This window comes from Acomys minous (genome assembly GCF_964271855.1).
Source record: "Acomys minous genome assembly, chromosome: 16".
Taxonomy (NCBI): domain Eukaryota; kingdom Metazoa; phylum Chordata; class Mammalia; order Rodentia; family Muridae; genus Acomys; species Acomys minous.
This window is the reverse complement of record NC_140498.1, coordinates 13,134,044-13,152,757: the sequence shown is the minus strand read 5'-3', so window position 1 is coordinate 13,152,757 and position 18,714 is coordinate 13,134,044. Positions and strand designations below refer to the sequence as shown.

The 18,714-nt window shown below is 44.8% G+C and overlaps 1 protein-coding gene across 1 annotated transcript; it reads right to left on the bottom strand.

Moving 5' to 3' along the window:
• Window positions 1–7,087: 7,087 nt before the first annotated feature.
• LOC311586069 (olfactory receptor 2T29-like) lies at window positions 7,088–8,044 on the bottom strand (the record flags this gene model as incomplete). The annotated part of the gene is made up of 1 exon (XM_084761881.1): window positions 7,088–8,044. One exon carries the CDS (start codon window positions 8,042–8,044, stop codon window positions 7,088–7,090), a length of 957 nt encoding a protein of 318 aa, XP_084618007.1.
• Between the last annotated feature and the right edge of the window lie 10,670 nt (window positions 8,045–18,714).

Sequence of the window (18,714 nt, the reverse complement as noted above, 5' to 3'; positions counted from 1 at the left end):
GGGTTTTCCCCTGGCAACCAAGAAGCTTTGGGGTTAGTGAAAGTTTACTGATATGTGTACAAGCCTACTGTGCTGAGACTGTTCTCTGGGTCTGTAGATCTGAGAATAATAAAATACGTATAATTCAAAAATTTTTTATAAAGTAAGAAGTCACATTTGTGAGTAGAGCCACAACACTTCAGATTAGAGCTCCATGTTTGTAACCTTTTCTGATGACAAATCGTGCCCTCTAAAAAGAAGTTCTTCCAATTTGCAAGATTATTTTTTGTTACTAACAGAGATAGTGAATTACTGACCAAACAAAACAACAAAACCCAAAGAAAGTGAAATGCAAACAAGAAAACAAGCAAACACATTATTAGAAAATTGATGAACGGACAAGTTACTCTTCATGACCATTGTAGAGCTGCTTCTAATATTAACACATCATGAGATGGATGCTCCAGTTTAACATTCATTGAAGAATCTGGTTTTTAAAATAGGATGGTAAAAGATCTTAGTTGAGAAATGCACACAGTCCAGGGACTTTGAGGTGTCCTATACATGTTTGTCTTGGTAGATAGATGCTCTTTAAATATACACTCATATGAACATGTTCATATGAAAATGTAGATAGAAAAATACATATAATGTGTTTACTCATCTAACGCGGGTTGGACAGCGTTAGTGGGATGCCTCACCCTTTTCTCATGTCTGCTTCTCCAAGTTCGTCTTTTCACAGGGTCCACACTTAGCTCTCATGCTAAGCAGGGAGCAGAGGAGTCAACAGTCTCTGCCGGCTGCCAGGCCAGGCTGTGGCAGCAGCGTCTCCATGGACTGCCAGCCTCTTCTTTATAGAGTCTGAGAAGCAGAGAGAACACAGCCCTGAGATGTGCACTCCATGCTCACAGCTTGCCTCTGCGATAGATGCTGATAGGAAACCAGGGACACATTAACCTTGATTGCATTAAACAAGGGTCATGTCTATATATCATGGGAAACTAGTTCATAAATGTGAATTACGTGTGAAGGTTTACATAGGAACAACATAGTAAGAAATAGCAGTAGACAGAATGTATCCGGCCTTTCTGATGAGGTTCAGTGAATGTCTCTTCTACACATACTTTTAAAGAGAAACGACTTGTTAAAAGTTTCTGAACTAGTGGATATTACAATTTGAAAGACCTAAGCAATAGGAAGGATGTAAAATCTCCTGTGTCTGAGATGTTTGCAAGAGTAACAATGGAGGGGCTTTTGAGGCAGTGATCTCAAGTCTCAGGCACATTTCATATTTATGTCAAGATTCTAAAAAGAAAGTTGCAAAAAGAAATCTGAACCTGAAGTCCTTATAGGGCTGCTGATGGAGCAGAGAGCATGGTAGTTTTCATGGTACTTTCCTATAAATGCAAGACAAATCTGAGACCTACAGGAGCAGATGGGCGGAGATATGGACAGGAAATAGATTGAGATGAAGAAATATGATAGATTACCATTTTAAAAGACTTATTCATGAAAGAAAACTTACATGCATTTAAAAGTGTAAGCTCTTCTAAGTTGACCTTATATTTGCCTACTGACCCAGCTTGGGGGCACACAGTGAATAAAGACTGGAGAGGGAGCCACAGTCTAAGAGACGCCCTGAACACTGTTTGTTGGTGGAGTGGAAGCCTGGAGGCAGGTGAGGGGCAGGAGGGGTGCTGGAAAGGGCAATGCACTCTGTTAAATGAGGGCCAACAGCAGCAGTGAGGCCAGGAACGTGGTGTCTGCACAAGGCATGGGACTAGCAGCCGGCTTGCCTTTACCCATGCTGTGCTATTTGATTTCATGGGAGCAGCTTGGTGCATTGTTAACACTTTGTATCACTAACAGTGAAGGTAGAGAAAGGACAGAGCATCATCCCAAGCCAGCAGCATCCCTGAACCACCCTGGTCCTTTCATAGGCGGCACCATGTGTTCTTCTTTCACAGAGGAGAAGCTCAGGGTCTCAGGGCATCTGCCTCACATCACACAAAACCTGACAGTATCAGTGCTTAACTTGTGTGTAGGCAGAGGGGCACCTGCCTGGGTTCTATGAGAAACACCATGTCTCCTGCAACATATATTTTTGAATGTTTGAATTTTGACTATCTACTTTTTGCTTCATATGATGAGACAAAAATAAGATTAAGGCATTTTGCATTGTCCTATGAACACTTAAAAATGTACAAGGAAGAGTGAATATGGTGGCAGATGCCTACCACAATCCTGGAACTGGTGAAACTGAGGCAGGCACTGCTTTCTCCAATAAAATCAAGGCAACTCCGGTGTGTGTGTGTGTGTGTGTGTGTGTGTGTGTGTGTGTGCGCGTGTGTGTGTGTGTGTATAGAAGACTACTAGTTAAGAGACCTTGTTTCCAAACCACCAAAAATATATCAGTGAAGGTTGGAACACATATTGCTTCATTCATTTGTTAGGAAAAAAAATCTCAGTAAGAAAATACTAAAAGGAAGCTTTAGGGAAAAGAGAGGTAGGGGTGGACACGCTGTTACCTTTACCACTCAGGAGGTAGAGTCCCGTAAATCTCTGAGTCTACAAGATGGGTTCCAGAACAGCCAGGGTTACACAGAGTACCTTGTCTCAAAACCCAACCCAAACAAATGAACGAAGAAGAAGAAGGAGGAGGAAGAGGAGAAGGATGATGAAGATGATGCCAATTTTTTTCTCCACATGAAAATCACACAATAAAGGATGAAACAGGCCACATAGAGAAAGCACCGACCATCTTCTGACCACCCCGTGTGCCGCAGACTCTCCTGTCAGGTCCTACTCACCATCAGATGCAGATGCAGCCTGAGCCACATGGGGCAAGGGACAAGCTGGTTAAGTGCACAAGGAGCAGGAGGCAAGTGACGTCATCCCTGGCTGGACTCTGCTCATTCCTGGATACAGATTTGGCTAATAGTTTCCCTCTGGGACTTTAAAGAAGAGCGTAACCAAGGGAGCCAGGGATGCTGACAGAAAGCACAACCACAGCCTGATTTACTACTCAGTTTTGTTAAAATGGGAAATCACAGCCAGTATTCACAATAGCCTGAACATTGCCATCATAAGTAACAATCTGGTCCAACATGAGTCAGTTACTGCATGTCCAGGACCTTGTTCACTGTAGAGAATTCTCTTTCTACCAGTGTGTGTGTGTGTGTGTGTGTGTGTGTGTGTGTGTGTTCATATAACTTTCCTGTAGCTTTTGTGACATGTTATCTTTCATAGAAGTGGACTCTGAAGCTTGTGTTCAGACTTTACATTGTAAACACTTCCCCCACTTGCAAATAACCCTGAAGCCTGTGCCATCTTGCCCTCCCCCTACCCCAAAAGTAAATGAAATAATGGGTACTCTTAGCATATTGACTGAACCAAGTCGACAACTACACACATGCCTTTGTGAAAAAAGTATTGGAAAGACTAAGGATTAAAGAGACATACTTTGACATAATAAAGGCAATTTATGGCCAGCCTATAGCTTATGTCAAACTAAATGGAGAAAAACCGGAGGCAATTCCACTAAAATCTGGGAGAAGACCATGCTGTGTCCTATTTCCCTATCTATTCAGTACAGCACTTGAAGTTCTAGTTAGAGCAATAGGACCACTGAAGGAGATCAAAAGGATACGATTGGAACAGGAAGGCGTCAAAGTATTGCTATTTGCTGTTGATATGGTAATATACACAAATGACCCCAAAAATTCTACCCGGGAACTCTGACATCTGATAAACACAGTCAGTGAAGTGGGCAGATACAACATTAAGTCAAAAATTCAGTAGTCCTCCCCACCTATATATAAACGATAGACGGGCTGAGAAAGAAATCAGGGAAACAGCACCCTTTACAGCAGTCAGAAGAAATATAAAATATCCTGGCATCACTCTGACCCAGCCAGTTAAGGAGGTGTATGATCAAAATGTCAAGTGTTTGCAGAAGGAATTTGCAGAAGATACTGGAAGATGAAATAGTTAAATATCAGAACAGAGTGGCAGTGGCGGGTTCTAGACAGGAAATTATCCTTCAGAAATGAAGTTTGCTATGAGAAAGAGCTTTGGGGCAATGACTGGGTCTTCAGCTGGGGAGCATTACAAAGGAAGAGAACATCGTTTTAAAAAAACAGTGTTTTCCTGATTGTGGCATACATGATTTAGATAGGTCAACAATAATTGTAGAATTTTGACTTGCAATGAATTTGGCTTCTATTTTCTATCTTTAGCCCCAGAAACATTTGATAAATGGGGAAAGGGCTGTTCTCTTAGGAAGGAAGTGGCAATAATACCACGTTTATAGTCTGATTTCATCTACAAGGTGGATTTATAATTATTTACCCAAACTGCAGCCTGGTGTAACACACTCGCAACAGACCAAGCACAGCTACAGCCTATAAATATGAGATGCAAAAACTAGGAAACTGAAGAACAAATGTTCCTAAAATTAGGACTAGCTACTCCATATAAAATTCCACCTAAGTAGTGAGGCTGCCCAAGAGAAAGCAAAGCTACAAGAAAGTAAATTGCTTCAAATATTCTAAACTGAAGAGCAGAGATGAAGCATACAGGCACCTGGTTGAAAGCTGGTTCTAGTTGTGGTCAATTAAGAAACAGGTTTCTCTCTTTTGCTCCTTTTAATTCCTTCGGCCTCACCGCATTCTTGCCAACTCAACTTCTGGGATAGCATTCCTATAACACTTCACATGTAAATGCTGTGTCACATACAGAGAGTGGAAACAAACCAGACCCAGATCAGGATGGCTGCACTAGCTGCTTCTCCTAAAGATTGCTGTCCTGGCTCTCCTCACTCCTGGGAGTGAGCTCCCTCACCACAGGTCCTCAAGCAGCAGATGGCTTCCTCACGCACTGAGCCTGAGAGAAGGTCAGTGTGAGTCCCTGCGCTGAAGTCTGAGAGACAAAGACCTACACATGGTAAAGAGTCTGCAACTGGCCACTGATGAACATGGTGAACATAGAGCCCTGATAGAGCCCCTGTGAACATGGAGCACTGATAGACCCTCTGTGAACATGGAGCACTGATAGACCCTCTGTGAACATGGAGCACTGATAGACCCTCTGTGAACATGGAGCACTGATAGACCCTCTGTGAACATGGAGCACTGATAGACCCTCTGTGAGCATGGAGCACTGATAGATCCTCTGTGAGCATGTAGCACTGATAGATCCTCTGTGAGCATGGAGCACTGATAGATCCTCTGTGAACATGAAGCACTGATAGACCCTCTGTGAACATGGAGCACTGATAGACTTCCTGTGAACATGGAGCACTGATAGATCCTCTGTGAACATGTAGCACTGATAGACCCTCTGTGAACATGGAGCACTGATAGACCTCATGTGAACATGGAGCACTGATAGATCCTCTGTGAACATGGAGCACTGATAGACCCTCTGTGTCATGGAGCACTGATAGACCCTCTGTGATCATGGAGCACTGATAGACCCTCTGTGATCATGGAGCACTGATAGACCCTCTGTGAACATCGAGTACTGATACACCCTCTGTGAACATGGAGCACTGATAGACCTCCTGTTAACATGGAGCACTGATAGACCCTCTGTGAACATGGAGCACTGATAGATCCTCTGTGAACATGGAGCACTGATAGACCCCGTGTGATCATGGAGCACTGATAGACCCTCTGTGATCATGGAGCACTGATAGACCCTCTGTGAACATGGAGCACTGATAGACCCTCTGTGAACATGGAGCACTGATAGACCCTCTGTGAACATGGAGCACTGATAGACCCTCTGTGAACGTGGAGCACTGATAGACTTCCTGTGAACATGGAGCACTGATAGACCCTCTGTGAACATGGAGCACTGATAGACCCCCTGTTAACATGGAGCACTGATAGACCCTCTGTGAACATGGAGCACTGATAGACCCTCTGTGAACATGTAGCACTGATAGATCCTCTGTGAACATGGAGCACTGATAGACCCCGTGTGATCATGGAGCACTGATAGAACCTCTGTGAACATGGAGCACTGATAGACCCTCTATGAACATGGAGCACTGACAGACCCTCTGTGAACATGGAGCACTGATAGACCCTCTGTGAGCATGGAGCATGAGAACATTACAGACTCAAGGCAGACTTACCCCAGCCTGTCTTTAGCATCCTTAGAAGCTGTTCATTGTCCACTTTGATTTCCGAGCCAGCATCCCAGTGACCATCAGGTGAAACCATTTGGAGTGTATTGGCTTATGAGTATGCTAGTCAACTCCACACTAAAAGTGTTCCATGTCACCAGACAGCATCCGAGAACCATGGCAGAGATTTTGTCACTTTGCTATAACCTGCATACTGATGGTTCCACAAGTGTATTTGAAAATAGCTGGAGTTATGACATATGACTTGATTTTACTTTGGAACTTTCCATGAAACTTCAATATGTCATTGGAGGAAACATGATTTCCTGTTCCATGGTCACTTGCTTTTGGCTAAAATGAACTATGCCTTATTTCTTGTGAAAGGAGAGTAGTGTTTGTTTGGGGGATACATTTATATGAAAATAGAGCCACACTGACAATTTGAAGCCCTCTGGGCCACTTGTACTATCTAGATTTAAATACACTTTAACCATTATCTTTACTATATTATAAGACAGGAGCTGAACAGAGGAAGATCTGTATCTAGTTCTTTAATTTTATCTGATTTCAAATTTACATAAATTATCCAGAAATAAACAGGATTATTTCAATATTTATCTCACTTCACCTCTTATTAACTTTGATACCCACTTTTCTTTCAACTCACTCTATCTTTTATCAGTTGAACACCTCATGGTCATTTATTACTCAATATGACACGAATTTTGAATACTAAGGCTATTGACACACAAAGTTGAATAGCCATTATCAACTTCATAAAATGTAATGTTAACAGAACATATGTAGAGTTTGAATGAACAAGAAGTATATTAATGAAGAAAATTTCAGAACAGATAATGAATTCTTCAAAACTGGATGAATATGAAATAAGACATGAAATAAGACAGCAGCAAGAGACCTGGAACAACAGATGTGTAGAGACAAAGAAAAGAAACCTTCCATTCCAAATTATTTTTACTGCTTCTTGAAAGAGAATTTCCCACCCAACAATTTCTTCATAGCATCTTTGACATTCTTATTCCTAAGGCTATAGATTAGTGGGTTCAACAGAGGCGTGAGTATTGTGTAAAACACAGACACCACCATGTCCTTCTCAGGGGTGTGGAAGGAGGCAGGGAGCATGTAGTTATAGATAGCAGCCCCAAAGAAGAGGAGGACCACAGTCATGTGGGAGGAGCAGGTGGCCAAGGCCTTCTTCCTGCCCTCTGCCGAGTTCATCCTGAGGACAGTGAGGAGGATGGATGAGTAGGAGCTGGAGATGACCGTCACAGGGATGAGGAGCATGAGCACACAGCACAGGTACATCAGGGTCTCAGAGAGCCAGGTGTCTGAGCAGGACAGCTTCCTCACAGCGGGGACCTCACAGAAGAAGTGGTGGATCTCCTGGGATCCACAGAAGGGGAAGGTCATGGTGACAGGAGCAAATATGAAACCATCCAAGGATCCCAGGAACCAACAGGCAGATGTCAGGAGGAGACACACTCTATGGTTTATGAGGACAGGATAACGGAGTGGGTGACAGATGGCCACATAGCGGTCATAAGACATGGCAGCCAGAAGGAAAAATTCTGAACCTCCTAGTGTCAGGTAGAGGAACATCTGCATCCCACAGGCAGCAGCTGAGATCTTGTGGCTCCCCAGGACCTGGTCCATGAGCATCTTGGGCACAGTGACAGAAATGTACATCATGTCCATGAGGGACAGCTGGCTGATGAAAAAGTACATGGGAGTGTGGAGGTGTGTGTCAGAGAGTATCAGAAGGATTAGGATGGCGTTCCCTGACAAGACCATCAGGAAAACCACAAATATGACCACAGCAAGCAGGGCAGGATGTTTGGCTTGACTGAAGAATCCCACCAGCGTGAAATCTGACAGACCAGTGTAGTTGCTCATCCAGGAAGTGATATTCATGGGTTTTCCCCTGGCAACCAAGAAGCTTTGGGGTTAGTGAAAGTTTACTGATATGTGCACAAGCCTACTGTGCTGAGACTGTTCTCTGGGTCTGTAGATCTGAGAATAATAAAATACGTATAATTCAAAAATGTTTTATAAAGTAAGAAGTCACATTTGTGAGTAGAGCCACAACACTTCAGATTAGAGCTCCATGTTTGTAACCTTTTCTGATGACAAATCGTGCCCTCTAAAAAGAAGTTCTTCCAATTTGCAAGATTATTTTTTGTTACTAACAGAGATAGTGAATTACTGACCAAACAAAACAACAAAACCCAAAGAAAGTGAAATGCAAACAAGAACACAAGCAAACACATTATTAGAAAATTGATGAACGCACAAGTTACTCTTCATGACCATTGTAGAGCTGCTTCTAATATTAACACATCATGAGATGGATGCTCCAGTTTAACATTCATTGAAGAATCTGGTTTTTAAAATAAGATGGTAAAAGATCTTAGTTGAGAAATGCACACAGTCCAGGGACTTTGAAGTGTCCTATACATGTTTGTCTTGATAGATAGATGCTCTTTAAATATACATTCATATGAACATGTTCATATGAAAACATAGATAGAAAAATACATATAATGTGTTTACTCATCTAATGCGGGTTGGACAGCGTTAGTGGGATGCCTCACCCTTTTCTCATGTCTGCTTCTCCAAGTTCGTCTTTTCACAGGGTCCACACTTAGCTCTCATGCTAAGCAGGGAGCAGAGGAGTCAACAGTCTCTGCCGGCTGCCAGGCCAGGTTGTGGCAGCAGCGTCTCCATGGACTGCCAGCCTCTTCTTTATAGAGTCTGAGAAGCAGAGAGAACACAGCCCTGAGATGTGCACTGCATGCTCACAGCCTGCCTCTGCGATAGATGCTGACAGGAAACCTGGGACACATTAACCTTGATTGCATTAAACAAGGGTCATGTCTATATATCATGGGAAACTAGTTCATAAATGTGAATTACGTGTGAAGGTTTACATAGGAACAACATAGTAAGAAATAGCAGTAGACAGAATGTATCTGGCCTTTCTGATGAGGTTCAGTGAATGTCTCTTCTACACATACTTTTAAAGAGAAACGACTTGTTAAAAGTTTCTGAACTAGTGGATATTACAATTTGAAAGACCTAAGCAATAGGAAGGATGTAAAATCTCCTGTGTCTGAGATGTTTGCAAGAGTAACAATGGAGGGGCTTTTGAGGCAGTGATCTCAAGTCTCAGGCACATTTCATATTTATGTCAAGATTCTAAAAAGAAAGTTGCAAAAAGAAATCTGAACCTGAAGTCCTTATAGGGCTGCTGATGGAGCAGAGAGCATGGTAGTTTTCATGGTACTTTCCTATAAATGCAAGACAAATCTGAGACCTACAGGAGCAGATGGGCGGAGATATGGACAGGAAATAGATTGAGATGAAGAAATATGATAGATTACCATTTTAAAAGACTTATTCATGAAAGAAAACTTACATGCATTTAAAAGTGTAAGCTCTTCAAAGTTGACCTTATATTTGCCTACTGACCCAGCTTGGGGGCACACAGTGAATAAAGACTGGAGAGGGAGCCACAGTCTAAGAGACGCCCTGAACACTGTTTGTTGGTGGAGTGGAAGCCTGGAGGCAGGTGAGGGGCAGGAGGGGTGCTGGAAAGGGCAATGCACTCTGTTAAATGAGGGCCAACAGCAGCAGTGAGGCCAGGAACGTGGTGTCTGCACAAGGCATGGGACTAGCAGCCGGCTTGCCTTTACCCATGCTGTGCTATTTGATTTCATGGGAGCAGCTTGGTGCATTGTTAACACTTTGTATCACTAACAGTGAAGGTAGAGAAAGGACAGAGCATCATCCCAAGCCAGCAGCATCCCTGAACCACCCTGGTCCTTTCATAGGCGGCACCATGTGTTCTTCTTTCACAGAGGAGAAGCTCAGGGTCTCAGGGCATCTGCCTCACATCACACAAAACCTGACAGTATCAGTGCTTAACTTGTGTGTAGGCAGAGGGGCACCTGCCTGGGTTCTATGAGAAACACCATGTCTCCTGCAACATATATTTTTGAATGTTTGAATTTTGACTATCTACTTTTTGCTTCATATGATGAGACAAAAATAAGATTAAGGCATTTTGCATTGTCCTATGAACACTTAAAAATGTACAAGGAAGAGTGAATATGGTGGCAGATGCCTACCACAATCCTGGAACTGGTGAAACTGAGGCAGGCACTGCTTTCTCCAATAAAATCAAGGCAACTCCGGTGTGTGTGTGTGTGTGTGTGTGTGTGTGTGTGTGTGTGTGTGTGTGTGTGCGTGTGTGTGTGTGTGTATAGAAGACTACTAGTTAAGAGACCTTGTTTCCAAACCACCAAAAATATATCAGTGAAGGTTGGAACACATATTGCTTCATTCATTTGTTAGGAAAAAAAATCTCAGTAAGAAAATACTAAAAGGAAGCTTTAGGGAAAAGAGAGGTAGGGGTGGACATGCTGTTACCTTTACCACTCAGGAGGTAGAGTCCCGTAAATCTCTGAGTCTACAAGATGGGTTCCAGAACAGCCAGGGTTACACAGAGTACCTTGTCTCAAAACCCAACCCAAACAAATGAACGAAGAAGAAGAAGGAGGAGGAAGAGGAGAAGGATGATGAAGATGATGCCAATTTCTTTTCTCCACATGAAAATCACACAATAAAGGATGAAACAGGCCACATAGAGAAAGCACCGACCATCTTCTGACCACCCCGTGTGCCGCAGACTCTCCTGTCAGGTCCTACTCACCATCAGATGCAGATGCAGCCTGGGCCACATGGGGCAAGGGACAAGCTGGTTAAGTGCACAAGGAGCAGGAGGCAAGTGACGTCATCCCTGGCTGGACTCTGCTCATTCCTGGATACAGATTTGGCTAATAGTTTCCCTCTGGGACTTTAAAGAAGAGCGTAACCAAGGGAGCCAGGGATGCTGACAGAAAGCACAACCACAGCCTGATTTACTACTCAGTTTTGTTAAAATGGGAAATCACAGCCAGTATTCACAATAGCCTGAACATTGCCATCATAAGTAACAATCTGGTCCAACATGAGTCAGTTACTGCATGTCCAGGACCTTGTTCACTGTAGAGAATTCTCTTTCTACCTGTGTGTGTGTGTGTGTGTGTGTGTGTGTGTGTGTGTGTGTGTGTGTGTTCATATAACTTTCCTGTAGCTTTTGTGACATGTTATCTTTCATAGAAGTAGACTCTGAAGCTTGTGTTCAGACTTTACATTGTAAACACTTCCCCCACTTGCAAATAACCCTGAAGCCTGTGCCATCTTGCCCTCCCCCTACCCCAAAAGTAAATGAAATAATGGGTACTCTTAGCATATTGACTGAACCAAGTCGACAACTACACACATGCCTTTGTGAAAAAAGTATTGGAAAGACTAAGGATTAAAGAGACATACTTTGACATAATAAAGGCAATTTATGGCCAGCCTATAGCTTATGTCAAACTAAATGGAGAAAAACCGGAGGCAATTCCACTAAAATCTGGGAGAAGACCATGCTGTGTCCTATTTCCCTATCTATTCAGTACAGCACTTGAAGTTCTAGTTAGAGCAATAGGACCACTGAAGGAGATCAAAAGGATACGATTGGAACAGGAAGGCGTCAAAGTATTGCTATTTGCTGTTGATATGGTAAAATACACAAATGACCCCAAAAATTCTACCCGGGAACTCTGACATCTGTTAAACACTGTCAGTGAAGTGGCCGGATACAACACTAAGTCAAAAATTCAGTAGTCCTCCCCTCCGATATATAAACGATAGACGGGCTGAGAAAGAAATCAGGGAAACAGCACCCTTTACAGCAGTCAGAAGAAATATAAAATATCCTGGCATCACTCTGACCCAGCCAGTTAAGGAGGTGTATGATCAAAATGTCAAGTGTTTGCAGAAGGAATTTGCAGAAGATACTGGAAGATGAAATAGTTAAATATCAGAACAGAGTGGCAGTGGCGGGTTCTAGACAGGAAATTATCCTTCAGAAGTGAAGTTTGCTATGAGCAAGAGCTTTGGGGCAATGACTGTGTCTTCAGCTGGGGAGCATTACAAAGGAAGAGAACATCGTTTTAAAAAACAGTGTTTTCCTGATTGTGGCATACATGATTTAGATAGGTCACCAATAATTGTAGAATTTTGACTTGCAATGAATTTGGCTTCTATTTTCTATCTTTAGCCCCAGAAATATTTGATAAATGGGGAAAGGGCCATTCTCTTAGGAAGGAAGTGGCAATAATACCACGTTTATAGTCTGATTTCATCTACAAGGTGGATTTATAATTATTTACCCAAACTGCAGCCTGGTGTAACACACTCGCAACAGACCAAGCACAGGTACAGCCTATAAATATGAGATACAAAAACTAGGAAACTGAAGAACAAATGTTCCTAAAATTAGGACTAGCTACTCCATATAAAATTCCACCTAAGTAGTGAGGCTGCCCAAGAGAAAGCAAAGCTACAAGAAAGTAAATTGCTTCAAATATTCTAAACTGAAGAGCAGAGATGAAGCATACAGGCACCTGGTTGAAAGCTGGTTCTAGTTGTGGTCAATTAAGAAACAGGTTTCTTTCTTTTGCTCCTTTTAATTCCTTCGGCCTTAACGCATTCTTGCCAACTCAACTTCTGGGATAGCATTCCTGTAACACTTCACATGTAAATGCTGTGTCACATACAGAGAGTGGAAACAAATCAGACACACATCAGGATGGCTGCATTAGCTCCTTCTCCTAAAGATTGCTGTCCTGCTTCTCCTCACTCCTGGGAGTGAGCTCCCTCACCACAGGTCCTCAAGCAGCAGATGGCCTCCTCATGCACCGAGCCTGAGAGAAGGTCAGTGTGAGTCCCTGCGCTGAAGTCTGAGAGACAAAGACCTACACATGGTAAAGAGTCTGCAACTGGCCACTGATGAACATGGTGAACATAGAGCCCTGATAGAGCCCCTGTGAACATGGAGCACTGATAGACCCTCTGTGAACATGGAGCACTGATAGACCCTCTGTGAACATGGAGCACTGATAGACCCTCTGTGAACATGGAGCACTGATAGACCCTCTGTGAACATGGAGCACTGATAGACCCCGTGTGAACATGGAGCACTGATAGACCCTCTGTGAACATGGAACACTGATAGACCCCGTGTGAACATGGAGCACTAATAGACCCTCTGTGAACATGGAGCACTGATAGACCCTCTGTGAACACGGTCACTGATAGACCCTCTGTGAACATGGAGCACTGATAGACCCCGTGTGAACATGGAGCACTGATAGACCCTCTGTGAACATGGAGCACTGATACACCCTCTGTGAACATGGAGCACTGATAGACCCTCTGTGAACATGGAGCACTGATAGACCCTCTGTGAACATGGAGCACTGATAGACCCTCTGTGAACATGGAGCACTGATAGACCCCGTGTGAACATGGAGCACTGATAGACCCTCTGTGAACATGGAGCACTGATAGACCCTCTGTGAACATGGAGCACTGATAGACCCCCTGTGAACATGGAGCACTGATAGACCCTCTGTGAACATGGAGCACTGATAGACCCTCTGTGAACATGGAGCACTGATAGACCCTCTGTGAACATGGAGCACTGATAGACCCTCTGTGAACATGGAGCACTGATAGACCCCGTGTGAACATGGAGCACTGATAGACCCTCTGTGAACATGGAGCACTGATAGACCCTCTGTGAACACGGTCACTGATAGACCCTCTGTGAACATGGAGCACTGATAGACCCTCTGTGAACACGGAGCACTGATAGACGCTCTGTGAACACAGAGCACTGATAGACCCGGTGTGAATATGGAGCACTGATAGACCCTCTGTGAACATGGAGCACTGATAGACCCCGTGTGAACATGGAGCACTGATAGACCCTCTGTGAACATGGAGCACTGATAGACCCCGTGTGACCATGGAGCACTGATAGACCCTCTGTGAACACCGAGCACTGATAGACCCCGTGTGAACATGGAGCACTGATAGACCCCGTGTGAACATGGAGCACTATTAGACCCCCTGTGAACACGGAGCGCTGATAGACCCCGTGTGAACATGGAGCACTGATAGACCCTCTGTGAACATGGAGCACTGATAGACCCCGTGTGACCATGGAGCACTGATAGACCCTCTGTGAACACGGAGCACTGATAGACCCCGTGTGAACATGGAGCACTGATAGACCCTCTGTGAACATGGAGCACTGATAGACCCCGTGTGAACATGGAGCACTGATAGACCCTCTGTGAACATGGAGCACTGATAGACCCCGTGTGATCATGGAGCACTGATAGACCCTCTGTGAACATGGAGCACTAATAGACCCCCTGTGAGCATGGAGCACTGATAGACCCCGTGTGAACATGGAGCACTGATAGACCCTCTGTGAACATGGAGCACTGATAGACCCTTTGTGAACACGGAGCACTGATAGACCCTCTGTGAACATGGAGCACTGATACACCCTCTGTGAACATGGAGCACTGATAGACCCTCTGTGAACATGGAGCACTGATAGACCCTCTGTGAACATGGAGCACTGATAGACCCCGTGTGAACATGGAGCACTGATAGACCCTCTGTGAACATGGAGCACTGATAGACCCCGTGTGACCATGGAGCACTGATAGACCCTCTGTGAACATGGAGCACTGATAGACCCCGTGTGAACATGGAGCACTGATAGACCCTCTGTGAACATGGAGCACTGATAGACCCCGTGTGATCATGGAGCACTGATAGACCCTCTGTGAACATGGAGCACTAATTGACCCCTGTGAGCATGGAGCACTGATAGACCCCGTGTGAACATGGAGCACTGATAGACCCTCTGTGAACATGGAGCACTGATAGACCCCGTGTGAACATGGAGCACTGATAGACCCTCTGTGAACATGGAGCACTGATAGACCCCGTGTGACCATGGAGCACTGATAGACCCTCTGTGAACATGGAGCACTGATAGACCCCGTGTGAACATGGAGCACTGATAGACCCTCTGTGAACATGGAGCACTGATAGACCCCGTGTGATCATGGAGCACTGATAGACCCTCTGTGAACATGGAGCACTGATAGACCCTTTGTGAACACGGAGCACTGATAGACCCTCTGTGAACATGGAGCACTGATAGACCCCGTGTGAATATGGAGCACCGATAGACCCTCTGTGAATATGGAGCACCGATAGACCCCGTGTAAACATGGAGCACTGATAGACCCTCTGTGAACATGGAGCACTGATAGACCCTCTGTGAACATGGAGCACTGATAGACCCCGTGTGAACATGGAGCACTGATAGACCCTCTGTGAACATGGAGCACTGATAGACCCTGTGTGAACATGGAGCACTGATAGACCCTCTGTGAACACAGAGCACTGATAGACCCCGTGTGAACATGGAGCACTGATAGACCCTCTGTGAACATGGAGCACTGATAGACCCCGTGTGAACATGGAGCACTGATAGACCCTCTGTGAACATGGAGCACTGATATACCCCGTGTGATCATGGAGCACTGATAGACCCTCTGTGAACATGGAGCACTGATAGACCCCCTGTGAGCATGGAGCACTGATAGACCCCGTGTGAACATGGAGCACTGATAGACCCTCTGTGAACATGGAGCACTGATAGACCCCGTGTGAACATGGAGCACTGATAGACCCTCTGTGAATATGGAGCACCGATAGACCCCGTGTAAACATGGAGCACTGATAGACCCTCTGTGAACATGGAGCACTGATAGACCCTCTGTGAACACGGAGCACTGATAGACCCCGTGTGAACATGGAGCACTGATAGACCCCGTGTGAACATGGAGCACTGATAGACCCTCTGTGAACATGGAGCACCGATAGACCCCGTGTAAACATGGAGCACTGATAGACCCTCTGTGAACATGGAGCACTGATAGACCCTCTGTGAACATGGAGCACCGATAGACCCCGTGTAAACATGGAGCACTGATAGACCCTCTGTGAACATGGAGCACCGATAGACCCCGTGTAAACATGGAGCACTGATAGACCCTCTGTGAACATGGAGCACTGATAGACCCCGTGTGAACATGGAGCACTGATAGACCCTCTGTGAACATGGAGCACTGATAGACCCCGTGTGACCATGGAGCACTGATAGACCCTCTGTGAACACCGAGCACTGATAGACCCCGTGTGAACATGGAGCACTGATAGACCCCGTGTGAACATGGAGCACTATTAGACCCCCTGTGAACACGGAGCGCTGATAGACCCCGTGTGAACATGGAGCACTGATAGACCCTCTGTGAACATGGAGCACTGATAGACCCCGTGTGACCATGGAGCACTGATAGACCCTCTGTGAACACGGAGCACTGATAGACCCCGTGTGAACATGGAGCACTGATAGACCCTCTGTGAACATGGAGCACTGATAGACCCCGTGTGAACATGGAGCACTGATAGACCCTCTGTGAACATGGAGCACTGATAGACCCCGTGTGATCATGGAGCACTGATAGACCCTCTGTGAACATGGAGCACTAATTGACCCCCTGTGAGCATGGAGCACTGATAGACCCCGTGTGAACATGGAGCACTGATAGATCCTCTGTGAACATGGAGCACTGATAGACCCTTTGTGAACACGGAGCACTGATAGACCCTCTGTGAACATGGAGCACTGATAGACCCCGTGTGAATATGGAGCACCGATAGACCCTCTGTGAATATGGAGCACCGATAGACCCCATGTAAACATGGAGCACTGATAGACCCTCTGTGAACATGGAGCACTGATAGACCCTCTGTGAACATGGAGCACTGATAGACCCCGTGTGAACATGGAGCACTGATAGACCCTCTGTGAACATGGAGCACTGATAGACCCTGTGTGAACATGGAGCACTGATAGACCCTCTGTGAACACAGAGCACTGATAGACCCCGTGTGAACATGGAGCACTGATAGCCCCTCTGTGAACATGGAGCACTGATAGACCCCGTGTGAACATGGAGCACTGATAGACCCTCTGTGAACATGGAGCACTGATATACCCCGTGTGATCATGGAGCACTGATAGACCCTCTGTGAACATGGAGCACTGATAGACCCCCTGTGAGCATGGAGCACTGATAGACCCCGTGTGAACATGGAGCACTGATAGACCCTCTGTGAACATGGAGCACTGATAGACCCCGTGTGAACATGGAGCACTGATAGACCCTCTGTGAATATGGAGCACCGATAGACCCCGTGTAAACATGGAGCACTGATAGACCCTCTGTGAACATGGAGCACTGATAGACCCTCTGTGAACACGGAGCACTGATAGACCCCGTGTGAACATGGAGCACTGATAGACCCCGTGTGAACATGGAGCACTGATAGACCCTCTGTGAACATGGAGCACCGATAGACCCCGTGTAAACATGGAGCACTGATAGACCCTCTGTGAACATGGAGCACTGATAGACCCTCTGTGAACATGGAGCACCGATAGACCCCGTGTAAACATGGAGCACTGATAGACCCTCTGTGAACATGGAGCACCGATAGACCCCGTGTAAACATGGAGCACTGATAGACCCTCTGTGAGCATGGAACACTGATAGATCCCCTGTGAACATGGAGCAAGAGAGCATTACAGACTTAAGGCAGACTTACCCCAGCCTGTCTATAGTGTCCTTAGAAGCTGTTCACTGTCCACTGTGATTTCCGAGCCAGCAGTCCTGTGACTATCAGGCGAAACCTTTTGGAGTATATAGGCTTATCAGAATGCTAGCTTCCCCCACAGTAAAAGTCCCATGTCACCAGACAGCAACTGAGAACCATGACAGAGATTTATGTTTTCACAAGTGGAGTTGAAAAATGCCTTGAGTTATAACTCATGATTTGTCTGTGCTTTGTAACTCCCCTTGAGGCTTTGGAACATGTCTTTGGGAGAAACCTGAGTCCATGTTACTGGGCCATGGCCAGTTGCTTATAGAATAAGCTGTATCCCATTTCCGTTGATGGGAAAGCCGTGTTTGTTATGTGGTCTACCTTTTTATGCAACTACAGCTACATTGATTATTTGAAACCATCAGCGGGCACTTGATCTATCTAGATTTAAATTTGTTTTAGTCATTATTGTTTCTATATCATAATGCACAAGGTGGGGGGAGAAAAGTGTATCATGCTCTTTATTTTTTTCCAGTTTAAAATTTGCATAAATTATCAAGAAGAAGCACAGCATACATTCAATATGCCATTTACAGGAAATCATTTCTTCTTAACCTTCTTAGCCAATTTTATTCCAACTCACTCTATCCTTTATCATATGAACATCTTATGACTATTGCTCAAATTGACATATTTGAATGATTAGACTAAACTGCCATAAAATTAAATCGCCATTATTAAGTTCATAAAATGTAACAGTAAGAGAATACAAATAGAGATTTTGAATGGATGAGAAGTATGACAATGAATAAAATTTTGGAAAAGAAATAATTCTTCCAAAAGGGATGAATAGGAAATGAGACATGATGAACGGGGAATAACACCAGCATGAGGCCTGCGACAAATGGATGTATAAACTCAAGGAAAAGAACCCATGTGTTTCAATTTAT